The following is a 26986-nucleotide window of genomic DNA, read 5'->3' on the forward strand; positions in this document are numbered from 1 at the left end:
GTGGCATTTTTCACAGAAATGAAAAATAACAAACCTAGAATTTGTATGGAACCACAAAAGATTCCCAATAGCCAAAATAATTCTGAGAAAGACCAAAATTGATGGCATCACACTTATTGATTTCAACTATATTGCAAAGCTATAGTAATCAGAACAATATAGTAGTGGCATAAAAACAAATCTGTAGACCAATAGACTAGAATAGAGAGCCCAAATGTTAAAAAAAATAATAATAACCATTTTCTATTCAGTTAAATCTGAATTCAGTTGTCTGCTCTGTTACTTCCTAAGTGATTTAATCCTTGGCAAGTGCTTTGATATCTTGAAGAATCTGTTCTCAAAAAAAAAAAGAAAGTTATCTCATACAACACAATAATAATACTTTGTATTAAATAATACTTTGTAGGGTTGTTAGGGAAGACTGAATGAGATAATGCATTTAAAGCACACTCAGAAATATTCAATTAATGTTAGGTTCTTATAAGTAGGTAGATAACAAAATATCAGTTGAGTCCATCTTTCCATTATATGCAAAAATTGGTCTCTGATGCTTCTGGAAACATTTTAGTGATAGCACTAGATGACATGAGTTTGATGGTTTAATTCACAACAGTAAATTCCTGAGGACCTGGGGCATATCTTCATTATTTTAGTTCCTCTAAAGTTCACCATAATACCTTTAACTAATGGTAAACATTTGATGAAGGAAGCAACAAATTAATAAATCAATGAACAAGGAATCTGAGAGAAGGAATAGTTCCTCATTGCCCAAATTACAATGTGTTCATGAGATGCTATATCTCTCTTAAAACTTCTTCACACCCATAGAATCATTCTGTCATAGAGAGTAAACATACTCATTTTAGTGACAGTAATGCTATGAATTTCCATATTAAACACATGCTCTTTTTCATACTCCATCATTAGTCCTGTGTATATTGTGAATTTCAGTATCCATGATGGGAACAACTTTGCCTTAATCCAACCTACCACTCTTGCTAGTTATACCCCTTAAGGCTAGGCAGAGTCAAAGAAAAGTGAGCTTGGGGTTCAGGGTATTTCATTTCCAATATTGTATGTAAAATATTCTAATTTTATTTTAAAACAAATATAAACTGTGAATGTTCATGAGTGTTTTTTCATAGATGATGATAAAAGTACCATATTTAAGTTATCTGAGACAGAGCAGTGTTTAGTTTTTCAGAATAACCTTATGTTTATTGTCCAGGCTTTATTAAAATTCCAGAATATAGCATGTGATCTCATTGAATCCCTGAGAACTTTTAATTTTGTCACTGCTCATTCTCCATGACCAAATTTACCACTGGACTCTAATCCATTCAGGAATCATTCTTGCTGGAATACACACACACACACACACACACACACACACACATATATGAACCTGTCTCACTACCTGAGGCACCTGCTATCAAAGGATGGAGATAACAGAGAGTTCCCACAATACTGTTTAAAGACGCAAGAGGCAACATTTCCTATCCTCTTCCTACAATGTTGACCATTTGTAAAACCAGCATTCATTTTACTTCCATGGATTAGGGATTCAATTTCCTATTATTATTATTAGGGTGAGGGTCCTATGCATGCCAGCCTGCTTTTCTGGGCACTTAAGAAATCCTGATTAACATTTTCCCAGGTCCCTTGCGTGCCTGGGTGGTAGAGTGGGTTAAGTCTCTGCCCTTGGCTCAGATCATGATCTCAGGATCCTGGGATTGATCCCTGCCTCGAGCTCTCTGCTCAGCGGGGAGCCTGCTTCCCACTCTCTCTCTGCCTGCCTCTCTGCCGACTTGTGATCTCTCTCTGTTAAATAAATAAATAATCTTAAAAAAAAAAAAAAAAAAAGATGGTACCTGCCAGACTTCTCCACAAAGTTAGCACTTGTCATTTTCCATACTTTATTCTTTGGGAATAAATCATTAAGTTTATCCTACACTTATGGGAGGGGTAGTTAAATTTCACCTATTACAGAAGGAATGCCTATGTGTATATTACTTAGAATTCTTCTGTAAGGAATATTTGTCCTCCCCCACTTCTTATTTTATTGATATTAGAATGGACTCATAAATATTTATTTTAGATTTTAGGTTTTAATCCAGTATTATCCTTCCCCCCCCCCTTTAAATAGACTTCATTTTTCAAAGCAGATTCAGGTTAGAGCAAAATTTAGCAGAAATACCGAGAGTTCATATATACCCTTTTGTGCCCCCCCCAACACAAATACAACCTCCTCCGCTATTAACACCTCTCCCTAACGTGGTACATTTGTTATAATTGATGAACCTCCATAGACACCTCATTATATCGCCCAGACCCCATCATTTACATTAGATTTCTTGGTGGTGTTAATTCTATGTATTTTTTTTTATAAAGGCATCTGCTTAACCAACTGAGCCACCCAGGCATCCCATGTATCTTGACAATTGTATAACTGCATGTATCCACCATCATATAGAATGTATCCTCATCTTTCATATGAGTAAAATGAATTACAGAGATATTAGGTTGCTCACAAAAAGTGGTAGAGTTGGCTGACATTGTATGAGTGGAAATAACATCTCATTAAAATTCAGTATAAATTTTATTTGAATTATTTTATGTATCATTTCCTTGTAGATATACACTATAATCGATTCATGTATGTCCTTATTTCCAGGTTTTTTCTTCATTTTTCCATTTTAATAAATATATAGGTAGCACTTAGATAAAGATCTGTTTTGTACTCTACCATGAGAATGAAGTATGTGAAGATAGAGATCTTGCTTGTTCATTTTTACATCCCTCTTCCTTCCTCATTCATCCCTCTATTAATAGCATTTACTGCAGTGTCTAGCACCAATACAGGAAGTGATAAATGATTGCTTACTGAATGAATGATTATCTAATAAGTTAGTGAGCTTAAGGTTTTGTCAGGCACACCTTTGAAGCTAATATTATGGAGACCTCATTTCCAAGGTTTCTTGAAGCCACTCTCAGAAGCAAGAAATATGAGCAGAAAGGCGTGTTGTTTTGATTTAGTGTCACATACTTAACCTTCTTAAAAATGACTTAAGAGTTTCACATCCTAGAGGGTGTTTTTATAGAATATTATTTAAAGTCTCATAATATTTTGAGGAAATTCATAAGTTCCACCTGTGTTAATAACCATCTGTGAACTGCATTAAGCATGTAATAAAGGTTCCAGACCCTTTTGGAAACCACTGTTTTTTGAAGTCTAACATTTTTAATGTATAAAAATGGGAATGGTTCCCATTTAGTCCCATAATAGTCTTAGTATGATGGACACAAAGGAACAACAAAAGACCTTTACTTTGGAGCAAATTACTTTGTCTCATACCACATACTTTGTTCATATAGCTAAAGTCATTTTCTGAGTATTTTTTAAAAGAAATGTCCAAGAATGAACATCTTCCATTTCTGATTTTCTAATAAAGTATGATCATTCCTCTCCCCATTTTTAACCGACCACATTTTCCTCCAGGAAAACCAGCTACACCCAACCTATTTTTAGACACTCTAATTTTCTGGACCTAAATATCAGGTTTTTTTGGACAAATTCGATTCCCCACCTACCCCCTCCTCCTCCTTCTTCAAAATAAGCTTTATGCCCTACATGGAGTTTGAACTCAGGACCCTAAGATCAAGAGTCACATGCTGTACCAACTGAATCAGCATAGTCACTCCAAAATACACATACACATACAAATACATACAAACACATACAACACATACAAATACACTCCAAAATACACATGCTGTACCAACTGAATCAGCCAGTCACTCCAAAATTCCATTCTTTTTGGTTTGTGGAATCATCTTTATTGTGGCACTATGTAACTATTGTGTTTCACTAATTACGTCTTTTTTTTTTTTTTTTTTTCCTGTTGTCATCTCTGTAGAGTTGTTTTCCTGGTGTTGGTTTAGATACCTATAAATGGATTCTGCTGTTATCAAGTGCTTGAATTTTAGTTGTACATTTAATCACCTGCAGACATTATTTTCCTTTCTGCTGCTGTGGTACAACCATTAAGAATATAAATACTTTGAGTTCTTGGAAGACTTGCATATCTTTATGATATATTGGGGTCTCCTGAATTAATAATTTCTCTTGGGGACTAATTTAATAATTTTTTAAATTGTTTTATTAATTGGACTCTACCATCTACAACTGATAAGATATGTAGTGGATATATGGAAAGTTATTAAATTAGAAATGCTGTAGCCATCTCCTAATTATGTAGGAGTGTTCTGAAAACAAGAAACAGAAAGATGGAAAATTATTGGATCTTGGTGACATCCTGGATTATGAAATTAACCAACTCAAGAACTCCTCTATTTTAGGATTTCTTTTTTTTTTTTTTTTAAGATTTTATTTGACAGAGAGAGAGAGAGATCACAGGTAGGCAGAGAGGCGGCCAGAGAGAGGGGAGCAAGCAGGCTCCCCGTTGAGCAGAGAGCCCCATGTGGGGCTCGATCCCAGGACCCTGAGATCATGACCTGAGCGGAAGGTAGAGGCTCAACCCACTGAGCCACCCAGGCGCCCCTATTTTAGGATTTCTTATGTGAGAAAATAACTCTTAGTGTTTAGGCTGTTTTTAGTTGGGGATTATATAACTTACAACTAAATGATTTCTAACAGAGTCTTCAGTATAGTAAGGGAGAAAGATAATTATACATATTAGAAATGAAAACTAACGTATGTCGATGATAAAAAATCTTAGGGAGGGACAGAAGGCAAAGAAAAATGTAATCTTCCATGGGAGAATTTGGAAAGATTCATTAGTGCATGTTAGACTCCCAAGTGTGTTTCAAGCGTAAGTGGGAATTTATCTGGAAAAGGATTTGGGGGAAGGTAGAAGTAACCATGGGCTGAGGAACAGAGAAGGGGACTGTTGGGAATAATGCAAGACCTAAAAACCCTGTGCAGACACATGTGTGTATTCATGTGTTTACACACACAAGTGAACAAGAGAGGAAAGAGTAGAAGGGGCTGTTTGAAAATGGTGAGTGGTGAGGTTTGGAGTACTGACAGTGAGAAAATTAACTGGGTAACAGGCAGGTATAGAAAGAGAGGTAGAGAGACACCTGGGTGGCTCAGTGGATTAAGCCTCTGCCTTCGGCTCAGGTCATGATCCCAGGGTCCTGGGATCAAGCCCCACATTGGGCTCTCTGCTCAGCAGGGAGCCTGCTTCCCTTCCTCTCTCTCTGTCTGCCTCTCTGCCTGCTTGTGATCTCTGTCTGTCGAATAAATAAATAAAATCTTTAAAAAAAAAAAAAAAAGAAAGAAAGAGAGGTAGAGTAAGGCTTTAAAGGAGCTTCTGTTTCCTTCTGTCCCAGGAATTTTTATGTTAAGCTGAAAGGCGAAATGAGTCAGGAAGATCAATCAACACAATCACCTTCAGCTTTGTCTTTCACCACATTGCCCTATGAGCATTGTGGAGGATGCAGTAGAGGGGGAACAGAGGGCATCTGTGCGGGGTCAGATGGACAAGAAAGCTGTAACTATATAAAATGTGGGAGGTTGGGAGAGCCAGGTGGTGGGTATTAAGGAGGGCATGTATTGCATGGAGCACTGGGTGTGGTGCAAAAAACAATGAATACTGTTATGTTGAAAAAAAAAAATGTGGATGCCTCTGGGGGTAGAGCTAAGAGTCAAAGTTGGGAGAGAGAATTCTAGGCAGACATTAATGAGCCACCCATGCCTTCCACTCCAATTGGATTTTCATCACTTCTTATCTTTCCTCAGGCATATTGCTTCCTCTGGGTTTCTTAAAATTAGAAAGCTTTCTTATCCCTCAATCCTGTACCTATTCTTCTCCCTCACTCAGGAGGCTCTGCCTGGCCTCCTCACCTGGGGGACTGCTCATTCTTCAGGTTTGTCTTCAAGGCTACTTCTTCAGGAAAACTTACCTGGCCCTCCCGATGGGTCCGCTCACTATACTGGACCCTACTCTCAAAGCAATCAAAAGAAATCTTTCATGGTAGTTTTCCAAACTGTACTTAGTTAAATTTTCGTGAGATAACCTGTTCCGATGTCGTTCTTCTAGCAGACAGGGATGCAGACAGAAATAAAGTTGCCAATAAGCTGATTTTAAAATGGGGAGATTAATCTGGATTATCTATAGGGGCGCAAGGTAAAGCAATCTTAAAAGTGGGCAAGAAGAGCCAAAGGAGGGAGTTGTGACTATGGAAGACAAAGAGAGAGAGAGATTTGCTTAGTTTGCAGACAGAGGGTGGAAGGTATGGCTGGAGGACGAGTGGGCTCCCCCAGCTAGTGAAAGAGGACTATATTCTTCTGCAGATTCTTGAGAAATTAACATAGTCCTGTTGAAACCTTGATTTTTATTTATTTTATTTTTTATAATTTATTTAACTTAATCTAACCATATGTGGTAAGTGGTTACCACATCAGAGAATACGGATCTTGACGATACCCAGCTCACCAGATATGGAAGAAAGCAATCAACTGTTTGAAATTTCTGTAACCTTGCTCCGAGTGGAACAGGGAAAGGCCTCAGACCATTTCAAAATGTTCTTTCAAGCATGCACAAGAGCACCGCAGACCCAAGCATGCTGAGGGCTTACAGGAAACCTTGATTTTCATTCACTGAGACCATGTCAAATATCTGACCAATAGAATTTTGAGATGCTAGCCTTGCTTTTTTCCACTCAGTGTGTTGTAATTTGTCATAGAAGCAGTAGAAAACTAATACCCTAATATTGCACCAAACTTAGGAACATTATGACTTTGGACAAATGATTTAGCCACTATCTGAGTTTTAATTTTCTTCTCTGCAAAAATGGGGATTCTAATACACCTTTTTTCTTCCTCATAATTTACCACTTGGACATGAAGATATATCATAAAATTGGCATATAACTTTATTCTAATATCTCCTCTCCTGGAAAAGTTATTAGTTGTTGCATCTATATTCACTCCCTTGGAATCACAGTGATGTTACCATACCCACTGCCATCTTCACGAGGTATTTGAGAAGGAAGTAGTGACTGAGCAGGGGCCACTGGCACTGGTAAGACTCAGATTACAGAGTCAGAGGAGAAAGCACGTTGGGACAGAAAGCAAATCGAACAAAAGCACAGAGAGGGTAATGTGTGACTCCTTCAGAAGATACAGAACACCCCGAGGTTGCCACAAGGGGTCCTGTCCAACAAAATAATTTTTCATAATTGGAATAGTACATATTTATAGAATTTATCACAGACAACTTCTGCTCACATTAGACCAAAAGGAGATTTGGGCGTACTCCAGGATTTGTTTTTGTTAAGAATCCAGTCAGCTCTGTTTGTTTTTAGGGAATGATTTGTTGACTCTTATTTAGAGATAACTCTATTATACAGAATCCCACAAGAGGGTCTGTGTTTCCTCTTAGCAATCATCTAACTTTGGTAAACAATCTGAGACTGAAGAACTAGAGAGAAGCAGAATGTCAGGAAGCTTTGGGCTTTCAAGTTAAAGCTGTTACTCAGAAATAAGAGGTAACCAAAGAAAAGGATGTGTATTTTCTGCTGAAGTAAAACAGGAGGACTTTAGTAGAATTAGGAGCCCAGAACAAGAAGGACATTAAATTATATATTAGCTAGTGATATATTTTATTTGTATTATAGCATATTATTTTACCATAAGGATAAAGGAGGTAGAACAAGGAGGAAGCTTTTTTCTTTCATCCTTTTTTTTTTTTCCCTTTTTCTAACATTCTGAGTCTCCCCAAAATTGTTTTTAACTATCACCACATAGAGTTTTTCATGGTCACACTTTGTCTCATTTTATATTTGTGAGCTAAAGTTTAAAAAGGGATGATTCTTGGAAAATTATAGGTAGATGGCATTCATACCACCTTTCCTTATCACTTCCATTTGTCAACAATCTATAAAATTTTCAGAGATTTTTACTAGATCAAAGTACTGAGTATGTAGAAAAATAATATATTTGGTAAATTTAATTTAGTAAATACATATGAGTGTTTATATTCTTCAAATCGTTTGTAATTTTTATGTCCCAATTTAAAAAGAAAAAAAGACCTAAAGCAATTACTTGATCTTGAAGGAGACTTTAATGAAGTTAAAGTACATTGTAGCAAACCGGACTCCAGAGAAAGAGTACTCTGTAAAAGCCCCCTCTCTTTTTACCAGTAGCACATAATACAGAAACTAGAGGCTTGAGGAGAGTTATTATGTAAATTGAGGGTGAGGAGAGACATATAGTCATATATAGTAGTTGAATCCTGTCAATGACTATGTCTAATAGGAGGTGTTAAGATGGAGTTGGAAATAGAAAGAAATCAGAATATTACAGCTTGGGTTAATCATTAACAGTATAATCCAAAAGCATTTTGATTTTGGTGGCTCCATGAACATCTCAAAGTCTCAGTTTCTTTATCTCAGAAATGGAGCGAATACCACCAGCCTCACAGAGTTCAGGTGAAATACAGTATAAAGAGTTCTGTGATGTGTCTGTTCTTCTAAGTAGCATCAAACATCTTCCTTTGGTCAATGTTGATGCTAGTTGTGAAGAGTTACAGAGATAAAAGAGACATTTTCTTTGCCTTTAAAAAGTTTGCAATTTAGGGGTACCTGGGTGGCTCAGTTGGTTCAGACTCCCACTCTTGATTTCTGTTCAGATCATGATCCCAGCGTCATGAGATGGAGCCGCACATGGGGCTCCATGCTGAAGACGGAACCTGCTTAAAATTCTCTCTCTCCTTCTCCCTTTGCTCTCCCCACCTGTCCTGTCCACGTGCATGCATGTGTGCTTGCTCTCTCAAAAAAAAAAAAAAAAAAAATCATTATTTCATTTTTCTGTCAGGACCCTGGGAAATAAATTAAGTCAACAAAACAATTCCAGTCATTTCACTCACGTTTATGGTCCTCATTATAAGGAAGATATAGACATGGTTTGGTCTCGGGATAGGCCAGTGCATGTGTAGGCTTTGGCCAAATTCATCCCTACTAATAGTGGTCTTTGGTGCCCATCACTTCTCATTGTTTCAGTTCCTCCGTATCCTTCTCTTGGTCTCTGGTTGACAATGATACAGGCTCTATGCATCTCATTTATGTCCTCTCTTTAAGGTACCACCATCCCTTCATTGTCAGTTGTCAGTTTTCTTAATACCATTGTTTATTTTTTTTCCAATTTTTTTTTCATTTGTTCAGGTAGGAGAGTAAATGTAATCACTGTTATTCAGTCTTGGTTAGAAATGAAATCTATATCATTCTGTTTTAAGAACGCTAAATATTTTATTTAAAGTGCTTACAAGTTGAAATACATATGCTTTGATGTATATGTTTACATATGTTTGCATATATATATATATATATATATATATATATATATATATATAGTTGCACTTACCATTGCTGTGAGAATACAATTTGTGAGCTAAGAATCAAAGCTATTTTCCATGCCATTCACTTTCACATTCCCTGATTATTCTTCTGGATCTTTCTGCTACTAAGGAAAGAACTTCACACATCACCTATTCCAGTTTCCTCATGTGATATATTAAAAATACACACACACAATATATAAAAATCAATGTAGAAAAAATCCACACACATAATATATACATATACTCTCTCCAACAGAACATGAAAATGACTAAGATAAGCCATTGATTCTGGGATTCTTTCTTTGACAAGTATACTGCCAAGGATGCTCATTTCATCCACTTATAAAGCAGTTTCTTTAATAGTTTTTATGTTTAAGACAGGTTCTCATGCTGTTTGAAAGGTTCGAGCTTTGGGAAAAGAAGAGAAAAGACGAGAGGGCCACCTGGGTGGCTTAGTGAAGTAAGTGTCTGCCTTCAGCTCAGGTCATCATCCCAGGGTTCCTGGGATCAAACCCCACATCAGGCTCCCTGCTCAGTAGGGAGTCTGCTTTTTCTTCTGCCCTTCCCCATGCTCAAGCTCTGTTCGCTCAGTCTCAAATAAGTAAATAAAATCTTTTTTAAAAAAAGAAAAGAGAATCTTGGATGCACTTCTGAGGAAGTTATTTAAAGTTATTTTGCTTGGGGAAGAATTATGGAACATATTTAAGTGCTAAGAAAATGAGTATCTAACACATTTCTAAATTACTGGAAGAGGTAGTTGTTTAGTTTCCTGTGGTTACTGTACCATCACAAAAAAAAAAATGTGATGGCTTAAAATAACAGAGATTTATTTTCTCACATGTTTAGAGACTTGAAGTCTGAAATCTCACAGTACACCTCCCTACCTCTGAAAACTGTTTCTCTGGGAGTTTTAGGGGAAAATATGTTCTATGCATGCCTCTTAAAATTTCTGGTGGTTATGTGAACATTCCTAGGCTTCTGTCTGTATCCTTCTTGTCTCTACCTCATCTTTACATTGTGTTCTCTTCTGTGTATATAAATGAAATCTCCCTCTGTCTTAGATAGACACTCAGGAGGATATTTAGGGCCCATCCATGTAATCCAGGGTGGTATAGACTGAACTGTGTCCCCCTAAAATTCACATGTTGAAGTTTTAACTGTATTTGGCAAAGATGCCTTTAAGAAAATAATTCAGTACTTAAGGTTGTAAGGTTAGAGCCTTGATCTGGTAGGATTTTAAGAGACTCCAGAGGGCTTGCTCTCTCTCTCTGCCATGTGAGAACACACTTAGAAGTCAGCAGTCTCCAGGTAAAGAAGAGAACCTTCACCAGACACCAAATCCTGCTAAATCTGATCTGGGTATTTTCAGCCTCAGGAATTATGAGAAAATACTCTGTTGTTTAAGGCACCCAGTATATGATATTTTGTTAGGGCAACCTAATTGGACTAAGACACCAGGTAATTTCCTCTTCCCAAGGTCCCTATTTCATCACATCCTTTACCATATAAGATAATATTTACTCTTTTGCCATTGGACCTAACATATATTTCTGTGGGGACGCCATTGTATACCAGATAGTGTACTAAGTAGATGCTCTGTTATTGTTTTGTATTTATTTAAAGAAAACAGTAATTTAATCAATCTGCAATTCAAAAATTTATAAACATCAAAGTTTGTGATTAGAAAATAAATATAATTTCAGTGGCAGGCCACCATCCACATTGCTACATGTACCTATTTCCCTTTTGGCTTTTCAATGTTCTTATTGAGATATAATTGACACATAACATGATATTAGTTTTGGTTATATGGCATAATGATTTGATATTCGTATATATTGCAAAAGAATCAATGCAGTAATTTCTAGTTAACATCCACTTCCTACATAGTTACAATTTTTTTTTTTTTCGTGATGGGAACTTTGAAGATCTACTCTCTTAGTAACTTTCCAAGTATGCAATGCAATATTATCAATTGTAGTCACCATGCTGCACATTAAATCCTCAAAACTTATTTGTTTTATAACTGAAAATGTATACCCTTTAACCTTTTAACCCCCTTCACCCGTTTTGGCCACCACCTAGTCCCTACCTTGACAACTGTCAATCTGTTCTTTGTCTATGAACTTATTTCTTCATTTTATTTTTTGTTTTTTGATTTTGGTGAGACCATACTGTTTGTCTTTTTTGTGTGACTTATTTTATTGAATGTAATATTCTCAAGGTCCAGCCCTGTTGTTGCAAAAGGCAAAATTTCATTCTATTTATGGCTGATTAATATTATATATATCTAATAATACTATATTTGCATCTTTATCCATTCATCCATAGTTGGACACTTACTTATTTTTCTATATCTTGGCTATTGTAAATAATGCTGCAGTGAACATGGGGATGCATATATCTTTTCATGTTAGTGTTTTTGTTTTTTTCAGAGAAATAAATTGGTGGATCATATAGTAGTTCTATTTTTAATTTTTTGAGTAAACTTTATACTTTTTTCCATAATGACCACATCAATTTACCTTCCTACCAACAGTGCCAGGGTGGGGTGCCCTTTCCTCCACATTGTCACCAACAATTGTTATTCTTATTTTTTTTATACTATCCATTCTAACAAGTGTGAGGTGATGTCTCATTGTGGTTTTGGTTTGCATTTCCTTGATGATTACTGATGTTGAGCATCTTTTCAAGCTTTTCAAGTACCTCTTGGCCATCTTTAAATGATTTGAAAATACTTTTTCCCATTCAGTACATTGTCTATTCATTTTGGTAATGGTACCCTTTCCCCCGTGAAGTTTTTTGGTTTGATGTGATCTCACTTATTTTTGCTTTTGTTGCCTTTACTTTGGGTGTCATATCGTCTTCAAGACCAATGTCAGGGAGTTTACTAACTACATTTTCTTCTAGGAATTCTATAGTCTCAGGTCTTACATTCAGGATTTTAGTCCATTTTGAGTTCCTTTTTCTGTATGGTATAAAATAGCTGTCCAGTTTTATTGTTTTGCATGTTGATGTCCAGTTTCCCCACCACCATTTATTGTAGAGACTGTCCTTTCCCTATTGTATAGTCTTGGCATCTGTATCATAAATTATAAAGATGTCTTTTATTTATTTATTTGACAGAGATCACAAGAGGCAGAGAGACAGACAAAGAGAGAGGAGGAAGCAGGCTCCCCACTGAGCAGAGAGCCCGATGCAAGGCTTGATCCCAGGACCCCGGGATCATGACCTGAGCCAAAGGCAAAGGCTTTAAACCGCTGAGCCACCCAGACACTCCCTGTATCATAAATTAATTGAATATATATGTGCAAGTATATTTCTGAGCTCTCTATTCTGTTCCATTGATCCGTGTGTCTCTGTTTTTGTACGAATACTGTACTTTATTTTATTTCTATAGTTTTATGATATAGTTTGGAATCTGGGAGCCTGATGCCTTCAGCTTTGTTCTTTGTTAAGATTGTGTTGGCTATACAGGGTCTTTAGTGGTTTCACATAAATTTTAGGATTATTTAATCTATGCCTGTGAAGAATGCCATTAGAATTTTGATAAGGATTGCATTAAATCTATAGATTTCTTTGGGTCATATGGACATTTTAATAATATTGAGTCTACTTCATGAGCATGGAATATTTATGCACTTATTTGTGTCTTCTGCAGTTTTTTTCATTAATGTCTTATAGTTTTCAGTGTATGGGTCTTTCAAATCTTTGTTTATTTCTAAGCATTTTATACTCTTTAATGCTACTGTAACTGAAATTATTTTCCTAACTCCTCTTTCTTGTATTTTCTTTTTTTAAGATTTTATTTATTTATTTGACAGGATTGAAAGAGAGAGAGATTGTGAGCACAAGCAGGGGGAATGGGAGAGGGAAAAGCAAGCTCCCCGCTGAGCAGGGAGCCCAACACAGGGCTTGGTTTGAGAACCCAGGGATCCTGACCTGAACAGAAGGCAGATGCTTAACTAACTGAGCCGTCCAGGCATCCCCTTAATTCTTCTTTCTGATAATTAGCATTTAGAAACACCTATTTTTATATATTGTTTTTGTATCCTGCAACTGGATTCATTTATGATCCAAAATGTCTTATTAGTTCTGACAGTTTTGGGGAGTGATCTTTAGGGTTTTCTATATATGTATAATATCATGTCATCTGTGAACAAAGGCAAGTTTCTGTCTTTCTTTCCATTTGGATACCATATGTTTGTTTGTTTATTTGTTTATTTATTTATTTTGCCTACCTGCTCTGGCTAGAACTTCCAATGCTGTGTTGAATAAAAATGGCAAGAGTGGCTATTCTTGTCTTGTTCCTAATTTTAGAGGAAAAGCTTTTAGCTTTTCACCATTTGAATATGATATTGCCTGCGGGCTTGTTGTATATGGTCTTTATTACACTTCAGTCTGTTTCCTCTGTACCCATTTTGTTGAGAGTTTTTGGAAAGTAAATGGATATTGAGTTTTAACAAATGCTTTTCCTGCATACTGAGATACTTAAATAATTTTATCCTTTATTGGTTAATGTGATATAGCACACTGACTGATTTACAGATATTGAACTATCCTGCATCATTAGAAAAAATCCCACTTCATTATGGTATGTGATCTTTTCAGTGTATTTTTTAATTTCATTTGCTATTTTTTTAGAAAGATTTTATTTGTTTATTTGACAGACAGAAATCACAAGTAGGTAGAGAGGCAGGCGGGTGGGGCCAGTGGGGAAGCAAGCTCCCTGCCGAGCAGCAAGCCTGGTGTGGTGCTCAATCCCAGGACCCTGGGATCATGACCTGAGCTGAAGGCAGAGGCTTTAATTTAACCCACGGAGCCACCCAGGCGCCCCCAATTTGCTAATATTTTGCATTCATGTTTATGAGGGATCTTATCCTGCAACTTTGTTTTCTTGCAGTGCACTTGTCTGACTTTGGTACCTGGGTGATGCTGACCCTGTGAAATGAGTTTGGAGTTATTTACTCTTCTTCCATTTTTAAAAAGAGTTTGAGAAGGATTGGTATTAATTATTCATTATGTGTTTGTAGAAATCACCACTGAAGTCATCTCGTCTTGGACTATGGTACATCCAGATAATGGAATATTAAGCAATACTAAAAAGACATGCGCTATTAAGCCATGAAAACACATGGAGGAGACATAAATGCATATTACTAAATGAAAGAAGTCAGTCTAAAATAGTATATGCTTTCAACTATAAGACTTTCTAAAAAAGGAAAAACTATGGAAAAATCAAAAGGACCATGATCTCCAGGGTTGAGGAAAGTAAGGACAAATAGGTAGAACACAGAGGATTTTGAGCCATGAAAAATATTCTGATAATACAATAATGGGTAGATATTATTATACATTATTCCAAACCCAAGAGTGAAAACTATGGACACTAAATGACTATGATGTGTTGATGCCGGGTCATCCTTGATAACATTTGTATCAACCGGCTGTGGGATGTTGATAATGGGGGAGGCTATGCATGTGTGGGACTGGGGCTGTATGAAAAATCACTGCATCTCTCCCTCATTTTTGTTGTGAACCTAAAATTGCTCTAAAAATATAAAGTTAAGGGGCGCCTGGGTGGCTCAGTGGGTTAAAGCCTCTGCCTTCGGCTCAGGTCATGATCCCAGGGTCCTGGGATCGAGCCCCGCATCGGGCTCTCTGCTCGGCAGGGAGCCTGCTTCCCTTCCTCTCTCTCTGCCTGCCTCTCTGCCTACTTGTGATCTCTGTCTGTCAAATAAATAAATAAAATCTTAAAAAATAAATAAATAAATAAAAAAATTTAAAAAAAAATAAAAATATAAAGTTAAAAAAAACTGACAACAACCAAAAGAATAAAACCATACTGCGAGTTTGGTGTTCTTGACCTAATTTAGCAAAGCAGCGGTAAACAAGAGACCCTCTGAAATTATATAAATTTCCCATCCCCAGTTTATATACTGTTAACCCAGAATCTGAGTCCTCATTTCTTTAACTCCCAAAATACATTATCTTTCTCCAAAGTCAGTTCCCATTCTGTATTAATTCATCATATTCAACAAGGCTTCTTTCCACAAGGAGCATCTCACTGAAGCCAAAAGCCTATGCTAAAGATAACATGTATTATATTTAAATGTAAGCAGTTCCTCAGTTAAATACTAAATTTTTGTATTTAAAGTGATTTAACTTTTTAATACTTGGTTGCTCACACTGGTGACGCAATGTATCATCTCCTCCAGTTTTTGTAAGTAATATATGTAATTTTTTTCCTTAAGAAAATTGGAGATAACTTCAGTATTGATAGAGACATTGGCAAACCAGGCACCTCAGTTTATTAATATGTGAGCACAAGGGTAGCCTTGGCAAACTTATGGAAGAGAAAAGTTACACTGTCATTCTTCTCCCTCTGCTTTCTGTGCACTTAATAGTTAATAAAACTCTTTTTATCATCTGTCCAAAGAGCAGAAGCCCACAAAAACAGAGACGTAGGTAGGTAGGTAGGTAGATAGATAGAGAAGACCTTTTATTTTGGACATATTCCCTGTCTCAGCCTTACCACCAAAATCTGGGAGCATTTTCACAAATGTACAGTACTTTTATGAAAAAAAAAAACCCTCAAACATTAAAAGGTATTAATATGCTACACATTTACATTTTTAGGAACATATTGAATATCTACCCTAAAATGTAATCTCCATCACTGGTGAATCTGTTATTATTCCTTTGAATAATACTCCTTTGTTATTTATTCTGGGTTCTGTTTCCTTTCTGTTAGTTTCCATGGTAAACCTCTATCTCAGCCCTTATGTTTTGCTATCAATTTTATTTTATTGATTTGACTCTCTGTATCAACCAGGTCTCTGATTACATTCAACCGACACTGACCCTTACCAGATTAAATGAAGGGACTTTATTCATATAACATCAGGAGCTCCTAGTACCAAGGAAAAGATAGAAATAACACACTTGGAAATGGGCAGAAACAAAGGCTGCTTCAGAAGACTGCACGTATGAACCATAAGGAAGGGTTGTATTATAGAAGCAACTTGGACAAGGCACCCTAACAGAATTAACCATGGTACCTAACCATTTATGGCCTCCTCTTAATGTAATCAATATTCCAAGAATGGAGGTATCATGATCTGACTTGGGTCATGTGCCAATATCAGAGGTGTCAAGGAATTTGATACATAAAACAGTACTTTGGAAACACCATACCATGAAAGAGCCAACCCTCCAGAATGAAATCAGGAGCTATTAGGAAAGTCGAAGATACAATGACGATTAATGAGGAGCAAATGATAGCTTTTTGAGATCAAGAACTATGTTTTAGTTTTAGTGTTTGATCTCAGTTCAAAACACACGACTTTTACACAGAGTGGATGCACAATTAGTGTTGACTCATGCTGCTAGAAGGAATTCCGATTGCCACGTTTTGGAAAGATTTCTCTTACCATAAATATAGCCATTCCTCTTGATTTAGTTTTGGTCCTTAATTATTAGTTTCCTTTAGTCCTAAGAAACAGATCTTAAATAAATGATGAAAGGAAAAACAAAACTTACTGAGTACAAAATATGTACTGGCTCCAAATGAATAAGGCACGATATCTTTCCTTCATGGGTTCCCAGCTTATAAAGAGTCAGATACTTAAACGAGTGATGAGTGTGATATGAGCTATCCTGCAGACTGGTACCAAGAAGACTGACAGTCTTCATCATATTATAACCTGAAATTCAGGATCACCGAAGTCTTTAACTGAAATACACATTTTTGCAAGGTCATTCTATGAAATACTATTTAGACATGTAAAGGATGCTTATAGCCTTATGTCTGTCTCTAGGTAGATAAAACATTCATGTGTGTATAAAAACAGAAGAAAGTATGTCATGAGCACTGTAATTGTGACTCTATAAATATCCGTGAGGATATGGGCAAAGACTGAAAGACAATATTGAGAAGTCAAAATAATTACTGCTAGAATGATGAATGACTTTTGTGTTTCAGTTTCCTTTAATGCTATTATACACTAAATAAATTTTCAGAGGGATTTTGGGGCTGTTTGCTCAGTGATTTGGCTGTTTTAACAGAAACAAAACCTACTAAAATTACTCCAAGCCTGTTAATGGGATTTCTTCTGTCTTTTTGCAGTTGGGGTTCTCTCTCTGATTGCTGGAAGAGACTTTCCCTCACTGCTAGCATTTATGTATTACCCCTGCACTTTTTAACCTATTTCTTCTAACTATCTGTAATTTGTAGGTTATAGGAAGTCCAGTAGATTTTAGCTGGATTAAATGGCTGTTTTGATTCATGTTAATATATTTAACATGGCTATTGAGTAGTGTCTAGCTATTTAAGAGTCACAAGGGCTTTAAATTCTCTATTAGCAATACACAAATAATCCTCTTTGCTGTGAACCTGCCTTTTCTCTAGGTTTCTCTATTTCTATAGAATTTTTCAGTTTTGTAGGTTCTAATCTTTGCTCGCAACAAAGAGCAATCTCTTTTTGATTGCCAGAATTAATACTTTAGTTCAGCCTTTGTTACCATCTACTTGATCAATGTTTATTGTTTCTTTCTTGATATCCACCCCCCAATTTTTCTCTGTTCCATTTTTGCCTTTATAGTGCTGCTATATCACCCTAACAGAGGCTCTAGCCATGTCGTATGCCTGCGTTAAAATATCCAGCGGACTCTTATTTGGCTACTAAATTTAAACACATACTTTGCTGCTTGATTTTGGAATTGTCTTCCTACTTTGTAGCATTTTTCTTGAGCATTTTTTCTCATGTTGACTTTATTGCTACCCTGTAAACCAACAGGGAAAAAAAAAAAAAACCCAGCTGAATATTCTTTCTACCTATGTTTGCTTATACTCTTCCCTTCACCTAGGATGCTCTCACTCACTCTTGTCTTAATCACTCACAGGCCCATTTTAAAGCTCGCCTTTTCCATCAAGCCCTTTATAATTATCCTAAATGGATTTAACTTCCATTCTCTCCAAATGCATACAGTTTTGTTTGTGCCCTCTTTTATTAATCTGCTTTATCTTGGGGCTACTGGTGTGAATAAAAATCAGAATGGATAAATTCTAGGAAGGCAAAAACCACACCTTTCTCAACTCTTTATATTCAACAACAATATCTAATACAGAGTACTGGCTTGTTCAAAGACATTTTGTTTTCCTGTTTAAATTTCTTACTCTTACAGAAGGTAGAGAGGGGAGATCAGAAGACAGGGGTCTTAAGCAAGGAAGAATGCAAGAGAAAAAGGGACTAAGAGGGGGGAAATACTTAGTCCCTTCTGGAACTCATACAATGAAGCTGAACTCCTTTACGTATATAGCAAAAAAGAATTGTATGTAGTTGTTTATCAATTATTATATGTAAAGCCTAGCATTTGAGTAACTTAATATAGGAACTATTTTAGTCAACTAAAGTGCTTGATTTTCTATTATTTCTCTAAGATGCTACTAGCTTTATGGATTTTTTTACATGTAATATTCTACTAGTTTTATGAGATATCTTTGCTTTTTGTTTTTATCAAAGTATTATTTGTAGGACTGTATTATTTGTAAGACTGTTCCCCTGCAAAGGAATATAACTGCCTATGGAAAACCAGGTCAGCGTTGTGTAAAAGTAGCACAAACAAGAATCTGAGCGGTTTAGGTACTTTGATCAGACCATAGTCTTGTCTTTGTCTTCCTGGGTCCCCAGAGGTTAGAAACCCCTTTTCTTCCTCGTCTATGATCCACTGAGATCATGGTTTCAGATCCAAGCACATTAGCATTCACAGAGTTTAGTTTTTGTCTATCCTACAATAGTAACCTCACAGATTGATGTGCCTAACAGCATGTTCAAATCAGCTTTGCCCAAGAAACACACATTTCATTAGATAATCTTAGCCAGCCTATGGGGATATTTACATATATTAATTATGCATACTCTTCCCTGGCCAGCACCTGAAAAACTGCCTTAAAAAATTTTTTTAGGGACACTTGGGTGACTCTGAGTTAAGTACCTGACTTCAGCTCAGGTCATGATCTCAGGGTCCTGGGATCAATCCCAGCATAGGACTCCCTGCTCAGCAGGGGGTCTGCCTGTCCCTCTGCCCCTCACCCCACTCATACTCTCTATCTCTCAAATAGATAAATGTTTAAAAAAGATTTAGTGTTCCTAAAGAGATGACTCTTAGGATAATATTTAAGGTTTCCAGGCTTCATTAGTTAGTTAGCGTTGAAGTAAATAATCCTCTGTGTATATTACAGTGAGCTGTTATAAAGTCTTCTCCTTTTGATTGAGAATATGAAGTGTACACTTTTATTTCTCAGATATACTTGGACTTAAAATATGAGAAAAGACAGGATTCCAGCTCCTTGTGGAAATAGTGAACTTAAGACTTATTATGCAAGAAGTATTTCCAGTGGGAAAATAATGCCATTGGACCTCACTAATACAAAACAGAACAGAACTTATTTTATGCACTTTCAAAATTATGAATTTTTGAGTATGTATATATACAAATTCCATTGTATTCATTGTCCTTGAGTCTGATGTTGCCATTGTACCGTATTTTACAAGTCACATTGATCTCTTGGTTGAACCTGTTTCTTGCTCTCTCTTTTCTCTAGCCTGAACAAACCATTCTTGGAAGGACTGAGAGCTCTCAAGCTGAGACAACAAAGGAAGAAAATTCGAACAACACTGAGTGCAATTCTCAAAATGTAAGAATAACTTAAAATGATTTTCATAGCAATCAACAGGAAAATAAGGGCATAAGAATTTTAACAATTCTAGTTCATGCCACCATGGAATATTCTATATGTGATATCTACTAGCTAAACATTATACTTTAAAATTTGAAAAAACAAGTGTTCTTGGGATGTCCATGAAGTAGGTGTTCTGTTAGGAGAGGTAACCAGACTCTTTGGAGTGCTATGAAATTGAGTTGTCAGAGAGGTAAGAGAGCCAAGAGGGTAACCACATGCCCAACAAAGACTTCCGGCTACAGCAAAGAAAACAAGGTAGAACAGACGCATAAGTTAATGGATTCTGTCCTTTTTCTTTTTATTGGCCGCCAAAGAGAATTTAGAAATATGAATTTCTCAACAATTTTGCCTTCAAATCTTTACATTTGAACATGTAACAATTTAGAACATAATAAAATTAATGAGAAGTAAAAATGAAAATCTCTGTGACATACTTGCAGATGAAGAACTCAGGAAGGTTTTTGGTAGGAAGGAACATTTTACTAAAGGCAAATAGGTCTCTCTTGCACAGGCCATAGCATGACATATCTCAGTCTCCATAATTGCATGAACCAATTCCCATAATAAATCCCTTCTTATATATGTATGTGTATATCCTATTATTTTTTTTCCCTCTGGAGTACACTGACTAATACAATCATTTTCCATATTTGTATTCTGCATACTTTGGGTATATTTTGAAATAATTGACATCTGCATCTTATGGAAGAGGGTTTTTTAAAATCAAATTAATCAATGCAACTTAAGTTTTATACAGTGAAAGTAGATGGTAGTTGTTAAGGTAAATTTTCATATTACTGGCCTTAATTGGCAAAATTATAGTTGGCAGTTTTATTCCCATTTCTTTTTTTTTAATTTGTTTTTCTACTCTGTGAAATTAAAAAACCTAGAAACTACCAAATGAGAACATTTAAAAAGTAATGAAAGTATGAAAAAATAGGGATCTGAATAAAGCCAGTAACAGAAATAGTGTGAGTAAATGTGCAGAGACAAGAAACCATCAAAAAAATGACTAGAGAAGAGAGTGCAGGAAGTAGTGGTATATATGCCTAAAAGGATAATTTGGAACTTAAATATGAAAGACCCTGGATTCCCAAGATAAAGAGTTTGGTCTGAGTTAAGGTTACAGTTGAGGTTTTCAAATGTTTATAACCAATTAACTTATGAGATCATAGGGTTAATTTGAAGGAGAATGTTTTTATTTCTCGATATATTTTCTTAAAACTACCAAAAAGTCATTTTGCAACATAGACATATACCAAATCATTATACTGTACGCTTAAAACTGGGTTGTATCTTAATTGTGTATCACTTAAAAAACAAGGAAGAATATTAAAGAATTTTAGAAGCTACACCCTTGTAAGTAATGTTGAGTCTTATCCTTAGAAGTACCCACTTTGAGCTCTTAGATTAAGAGTAATTCAGTGGCCTTATTCCTGCCTCTGTACTGATCACAAGCATATGTGCCTTGAACAAACTGTTCTTGTAATGAGGTGCTGGAAGCATCTAAAAGGGCAAAAGAGGTGGGACTTCACCAAGCTCACCAAACAAACAAACAAGATATTCCCCTGCCTGGAGACAAAGCTGAAAAGTTCTATGGGTTTTGCCAAAAGGATTCCCAAAGCAAAGTTCTGATATACTTTTCTTATCAGGAGTGAGGTCTGCTGAAAATCATAAATTGTTGGTTGTTTGCTTGTTTGACTCTCCTTCTACTTTTATTGTCCTTTTTTGTCCCTAATAATTCCTTCTCCTTCAATAAGTCTCATAAGCAGCTGCTACCTTGTTGCAGGTCCCAATCTGGGTCCATTAAAAAATCTTCCTCCCCCTGCACCAAGGTGAATGCTCTCACTCTAACATGACCTCTGTCTAGATCTTAGTCTTTTGAGTTTCTAGTTCTAAGAAGCTACACTTTGTCTTGCAGAGAGTGCTCAGTATTCATAGGTTAAGGACTCAATTACATTTCAAGTCTGTGAGAGTTAGAGATGAGGGAAAGACACCAGATGTAAGCAGTAGGAATGAGTGGAACTGGTATGAACATCAATTTTCAAATTTTAGAGCTACAGTTCTTAGCTGTCCTCAAAATAGCATCACCTGGAGAGTTCTTAAAAAATACACCGATGCCCAACTGATGCTGGAAAAATTAACTCAACATCTTGGCGTGTGGGATCTAGACATTAGCTGTATTTATGTTTTCTATTACTCCAGGTGGTTCTACTATGTGGTTGAGTTTTACTGACAATATATTTCACATGTAAATGATAGTAAAAATCATGTGGAAGCTTTTAAAAATTAGGATTCTGAAAAATTCTTCAAGAAATTATAAATGAATAGGACTAAATGAAACCTCTATTTTTTTCTTTTTTGACATGGACCTGGTAAGCCTCTTCCCAACCCAGGTGATTCTGAGGTGGATGGTTTGTGAGCCATAATTTGAAAAACTTTGGTTTAGATAAGATATAATCGTTTCAGTATATTGTTTAGTAATGGATTTTCTGCTACTCCTACTCTCTTATATTTACATTTTAAAGAGGGAGCTGCCTAAATTAGACTCATAATGGTAATATGAAAAACTGTGTATGACTTTTGATAGTGTGTAGGAGAGATCCATTGAAAAAACATTTATTATGTAACCATATACAAGACCAGTGTTGATATAAGACTGTGGAATTGATCAGAAAGCTGTTATGTGATTTTATCCACTGCTAAGCTCCCCATGAGAACTCTAGTGGACCATCATCACCCCAACTACAGTAACCAGAATATGATTAATTTTAAGCATGGAGAACTTAGTTCCTTTCCAGGATTCCCTAGTGTTAAGACCAATTCTGCTGATATCTCAACTTACAGAAAGAAAGCAGGAAAATCTTTTTTTTTTTTTTTTAGATTTTATTTATGTATTTGAGAGAAAGAGAGAGCAACAGAGAGAGCACATGCAGAGGGAGAGGCAGAGGGAGAGGGATAAGCAGATTCCCCACTGAGCTGGGAGCCCGACATGGGGCTCCATCCTAGGACCTGGAGATCTCACGACCTGAGCTGAAGGCAGACCATCAGAACCACCCAGGCATCCCAAAGCAGGAGGATCTTTGGATCTATGAAAACTGCTGTTATTCAGCTTGTCTAAAATCACTCAGAATATTCTCATTTGTGTTTAATGCCATGAAATGTGGTTGCTTCCATTTTAATACAACAACGTGAAAATACCTTCAACTTCACTTTAACAAGCTGCAGACTCAGCTTGGGCTGCTTTAATTGAATGTCCAAATGAGGTATCCAAACATAGTTTCATAAAATAAAAGCAAAATAAATTTACCCTTTTCTGAAAAAGGGATTAGTGCATTTTCTGTTGTAGGAAAGATAGTTATATTAGAATTATGGCCTCCTTATTGTCTTTATTTGGAGATTAAGTATGGTGTAAAGTGATGTGTATGGGTGCCAAATTGACAAGGGGTAAATTTGTGATGGTTAAGTTTATGCATCAACATGCTCAGAAGAGCTGGTAAAGCATTATTTCTAGATGTTTTTGATGGGTGTTCGCATAAGAGATTCACATGAAATCAGTAGACTAAGTAATTTAATTGGATTGGATAGGAATTTTCTAATCCCTTGAGGACCCACATAGAACAGAATGGTGGAAGAAGGGTGAATTCTTTCTCTCTTTGAGTTGGGACATGCATCTTCTGTGGCTGCACCTTCTGAGAGCTGTTGGTACTTTGGCCTTCCAACTTGGGAACTCAACCAGCAGCATACCCCCCACTTTTCCTCAATTTTCAGGTCTTTGGCCTCAGCTCATCATCAGCTCCCCTGGTTCTCAATACTTAAGATATGGATTGAATTATATCACCCAGTTTCCGGATTCTCCAGCTTGCACAGGACATAGCATGACATATCTTAGTCTCCATAATTGCACGAACCAATTCCCAAAATAAATCCCTTCTTATATATGTATGTGTATATCCTATTATTTTTTTTTCCCCTCTGGAGTACACTGACTAATACAATCATTTTTCCATATTTGTATTCTTCATACTTTGGGTATATTTTGAAATAATTGACATCTGCATCTTATGGAAGAGGTTTTATTTTAAATCAAATTAATCAATGCAACTTAAGTTTTATACAGTGAAAGTAGATGGTAGTTGTTAAGGTAAATTTTCATATTACTGGCCTTAATTGGCAAAATTATAGTTGGCAGTTTTATTCCCATTTCTTTTTTTTTTAATTTGTTTTTCTACTCTGTGAAATTAAAAAAACCTAGAAACTACCAAATGAGAACATTTAAAAAGTAATGAAAGTATGAAAAAATAGGGATCTGAATAAAGCCAGTAACAGAAATAGTTGAGAGAAGGAAACCAACAGAACATCAAACTGAGAAATCCAAAGGCCTTTGTGATCAAGTAAAGATACACAAGTAAAGACAAAAGTCTAATAGGGACGCTGACTTTCATGCTAATTAATTAAGGCAATTATATTGTTGTTCTCAGATAAAATACAGGAGGAAAAATTGTATGAGTTAATTTTTGTCCATTTACTTCTAAACAGAAGAGGTTCATGCTCTCCTAATAACTAGAATGAACAAAAATGAACATTAGAGCTTATTTGTAAAACAATGATCATTTAAAAAAGCTTTGCTTGAGCTGTAATTTGCATGCAAAAAAATCACACATTTTTAAAAAGATTTCTTTATTTTAGAGAGAGAGAGAGCATACATGTGTGAGTTGGGGAGAGGGAGAGAGAGGGAGAGAATCTTCAATCAGACTCCCCTCTGAGCGAGGATCCTGTCTCATTCATGACCCATGAGGTCAGGACCTGGGCCGAAACTACAAGTCACAAGCTTAATTGACTGAACCACCCGCTTGCCCCCCAAACCACACATTTTTAAGCATATATTTAAGCTATTCATGAACTTGATTGAGTCGTGCAGCTGTTAGCACAATCCAGCTCTAGAACATGTCCATCACCCTAGTAAGATCCCCATGCCTTTTTACAGTTCATCTCTATTCTCACCCTCAGCCCAGACAGACACTAACCTAGTTTCTATCTGTGTAGATTTGCCTCTTTATAAATTTTATATAAGTTCATCATATAACAGGGAGTGGTTAGCATCTCATTTCCTTCACGTAGTGTAAGGATTTGGAGACTCCTCCATGTCATAACACGTATCAGGAGTTTGTTTCTTTCTGTTGCTGAATAGGATCCATTATGGGACTGTACCACATTTTCTTTATCCACTCATCAGTTGATACCTTTTGGTATTGATATTTACTTTTGGTATTTGATACTTTTTGGTTATTTTGAATAATGACACTGTGAACATTGACATAAACATCATTGTGTGAACATGAGTTTTAATTTCTCTTGAGTAGATCCCTAGAAACAGAAGGGGATATGATAAATTTTTTCCTGACTTTTTAAGAAACAGATGGTTTTCCGAAGTGCCTGCACTGTACATGCAGTGTTTGCATTTATTACCTAATCTCCCTCTGCACTTTCTCCTCTCCCTGCTCATGCCCCCCCCCAAATAAATAAATAAAATCTTAAAAACAATTTGTTATAATGAATATATTCTCTCTATTGAATGGCTTTGGCACATTTGTCAAAAATAATTGATGACCAATCTGAATTCCCTTCTCTACTTCAATTGTTTCATTGATCTATATGTCTACCCTTAAGCCTGTACCATACTTTTCTCAATTACTGTAGCTTTATGGCAAGTTTGAGATTGGAAAGTTAAACTCCCTTTACTTTGTTCTTGTCTTCAAGATTGCTTTGGCTATTTTTAATATCTTCCATTTTCTTGTTAATGTTAAGTTCAGCTTTTTAATTTTAATATTAAAAAAACTGTTGGGATTTTGACAGAATTTGCATTGAACCTATAGATTAATTTGGGGAGAATTATTGTCTTACAATATTGATTCTTCCAATATATAAACATTGGTTATCTCTTCATTTACTTACATCTTTTAAAATCTCCTCAGAAATATTTTGCAGATTTTCAGTGTATAAGCCTTGGGGCACCTGGGTGGCTCAGTGGGTTAAGCCTCTGCCTTCAGCTCAGGTCATGATCCCAGGGTCCTGGGATCGAGCCCCACATCAGGCTCTCTGCTCCACAAGGGGCCTGCTTCCTCCCTCTCTCTCTCTGCCTGCCTCTCTGCCTACTTGTGATATCTCTCTCTCTGTCAAATAAATAAATAAAACCTTTAAAAAAAATTCAGTGTATAAGCCTTGCACTTCATTTTCTTTATTCCTAATTTTTAAATTCCTTTTGATGTTATTATGAGTGGAGTTGTTTTCTTAATTTTATTTCCAGACTGTTAATTGCTAACATTTAGATGGGATTAATTTTTTGTATATTTATCTTGTAACAGATTAGAGTTTCAAGTGACCATGAGCTCCAACTCAAACTGAGGTGACATTTGCAAAACAACTACATGAAGTTGCAGTATTAATTTCAAATAATTGTAATGCTATATCCAGAATAAGGAAGAGAAATCCCTTATCTGATTTTACTTATCAGCCAAGACTGATAAAGCATGTTCCATTCTAGAAATGACACTGTTAAGCTCAACAACAACAAATGACATGTGTCTACTAGAGCTTGAGGGGAAAAGCTCAAGAGGAGATTTGGTATATAATGTTGGTCAGTTTCATTTCTGTTTCAACCAGTTACCTGATGTGTAGCCATGACTGCTTAGCCCCTTTGAGGCTCATTTTCCTCCTCTGATGGAGGGAAATAAATGTTGCCTACCTTGTATAACTTGTTAAAGGTTCCAGTGAGATAGTCCAGCTTAACACCTAGTTTATCATGGACACATAGCAGGTCCTCAATAATTATCACTACCCATTCCTTTATGCAAAGCTATGCCTTTCAACTAAAACC

The 26986-nt window shown here is 36.2% G+C and overlaps 1 protein-coding gene across 2 annotated transcripts in view; it reads left to right on the forward strand.

The window, feature by feature from the left end:
- Window positions 1-26986, forward strand: part of LUZP2 (leucine zipper protein 2) — a 455081-nt gene that overhangs the window by 410346 nt on the left and 17749 nt on the right. For both annotated transcript variants that reach the window (XM_082749119.1, XM_082749118.1), the window contains exon 10: window positions 19972-20064. In XM_082749119.1, coding sequence (XP_082605245.1) covers window positions 19972-20064 — 93 coding nt within the window. The remainder of the gene's footprint in view (window positions 1-19971; window positions 20065-26986) is intronic.

Source organism: Mustela nivalis, assembly GCF_964662115.1.
Source record: "Mustela nivalis genome assembly, chromosome: 9".
Taxonomy (NCBI): domain Eukaryota; kingdom Metazoa; phylum Chordata; class Mammalia; order Carnivora; family Mustelidae; genus Mustela; species Mustela nivalis.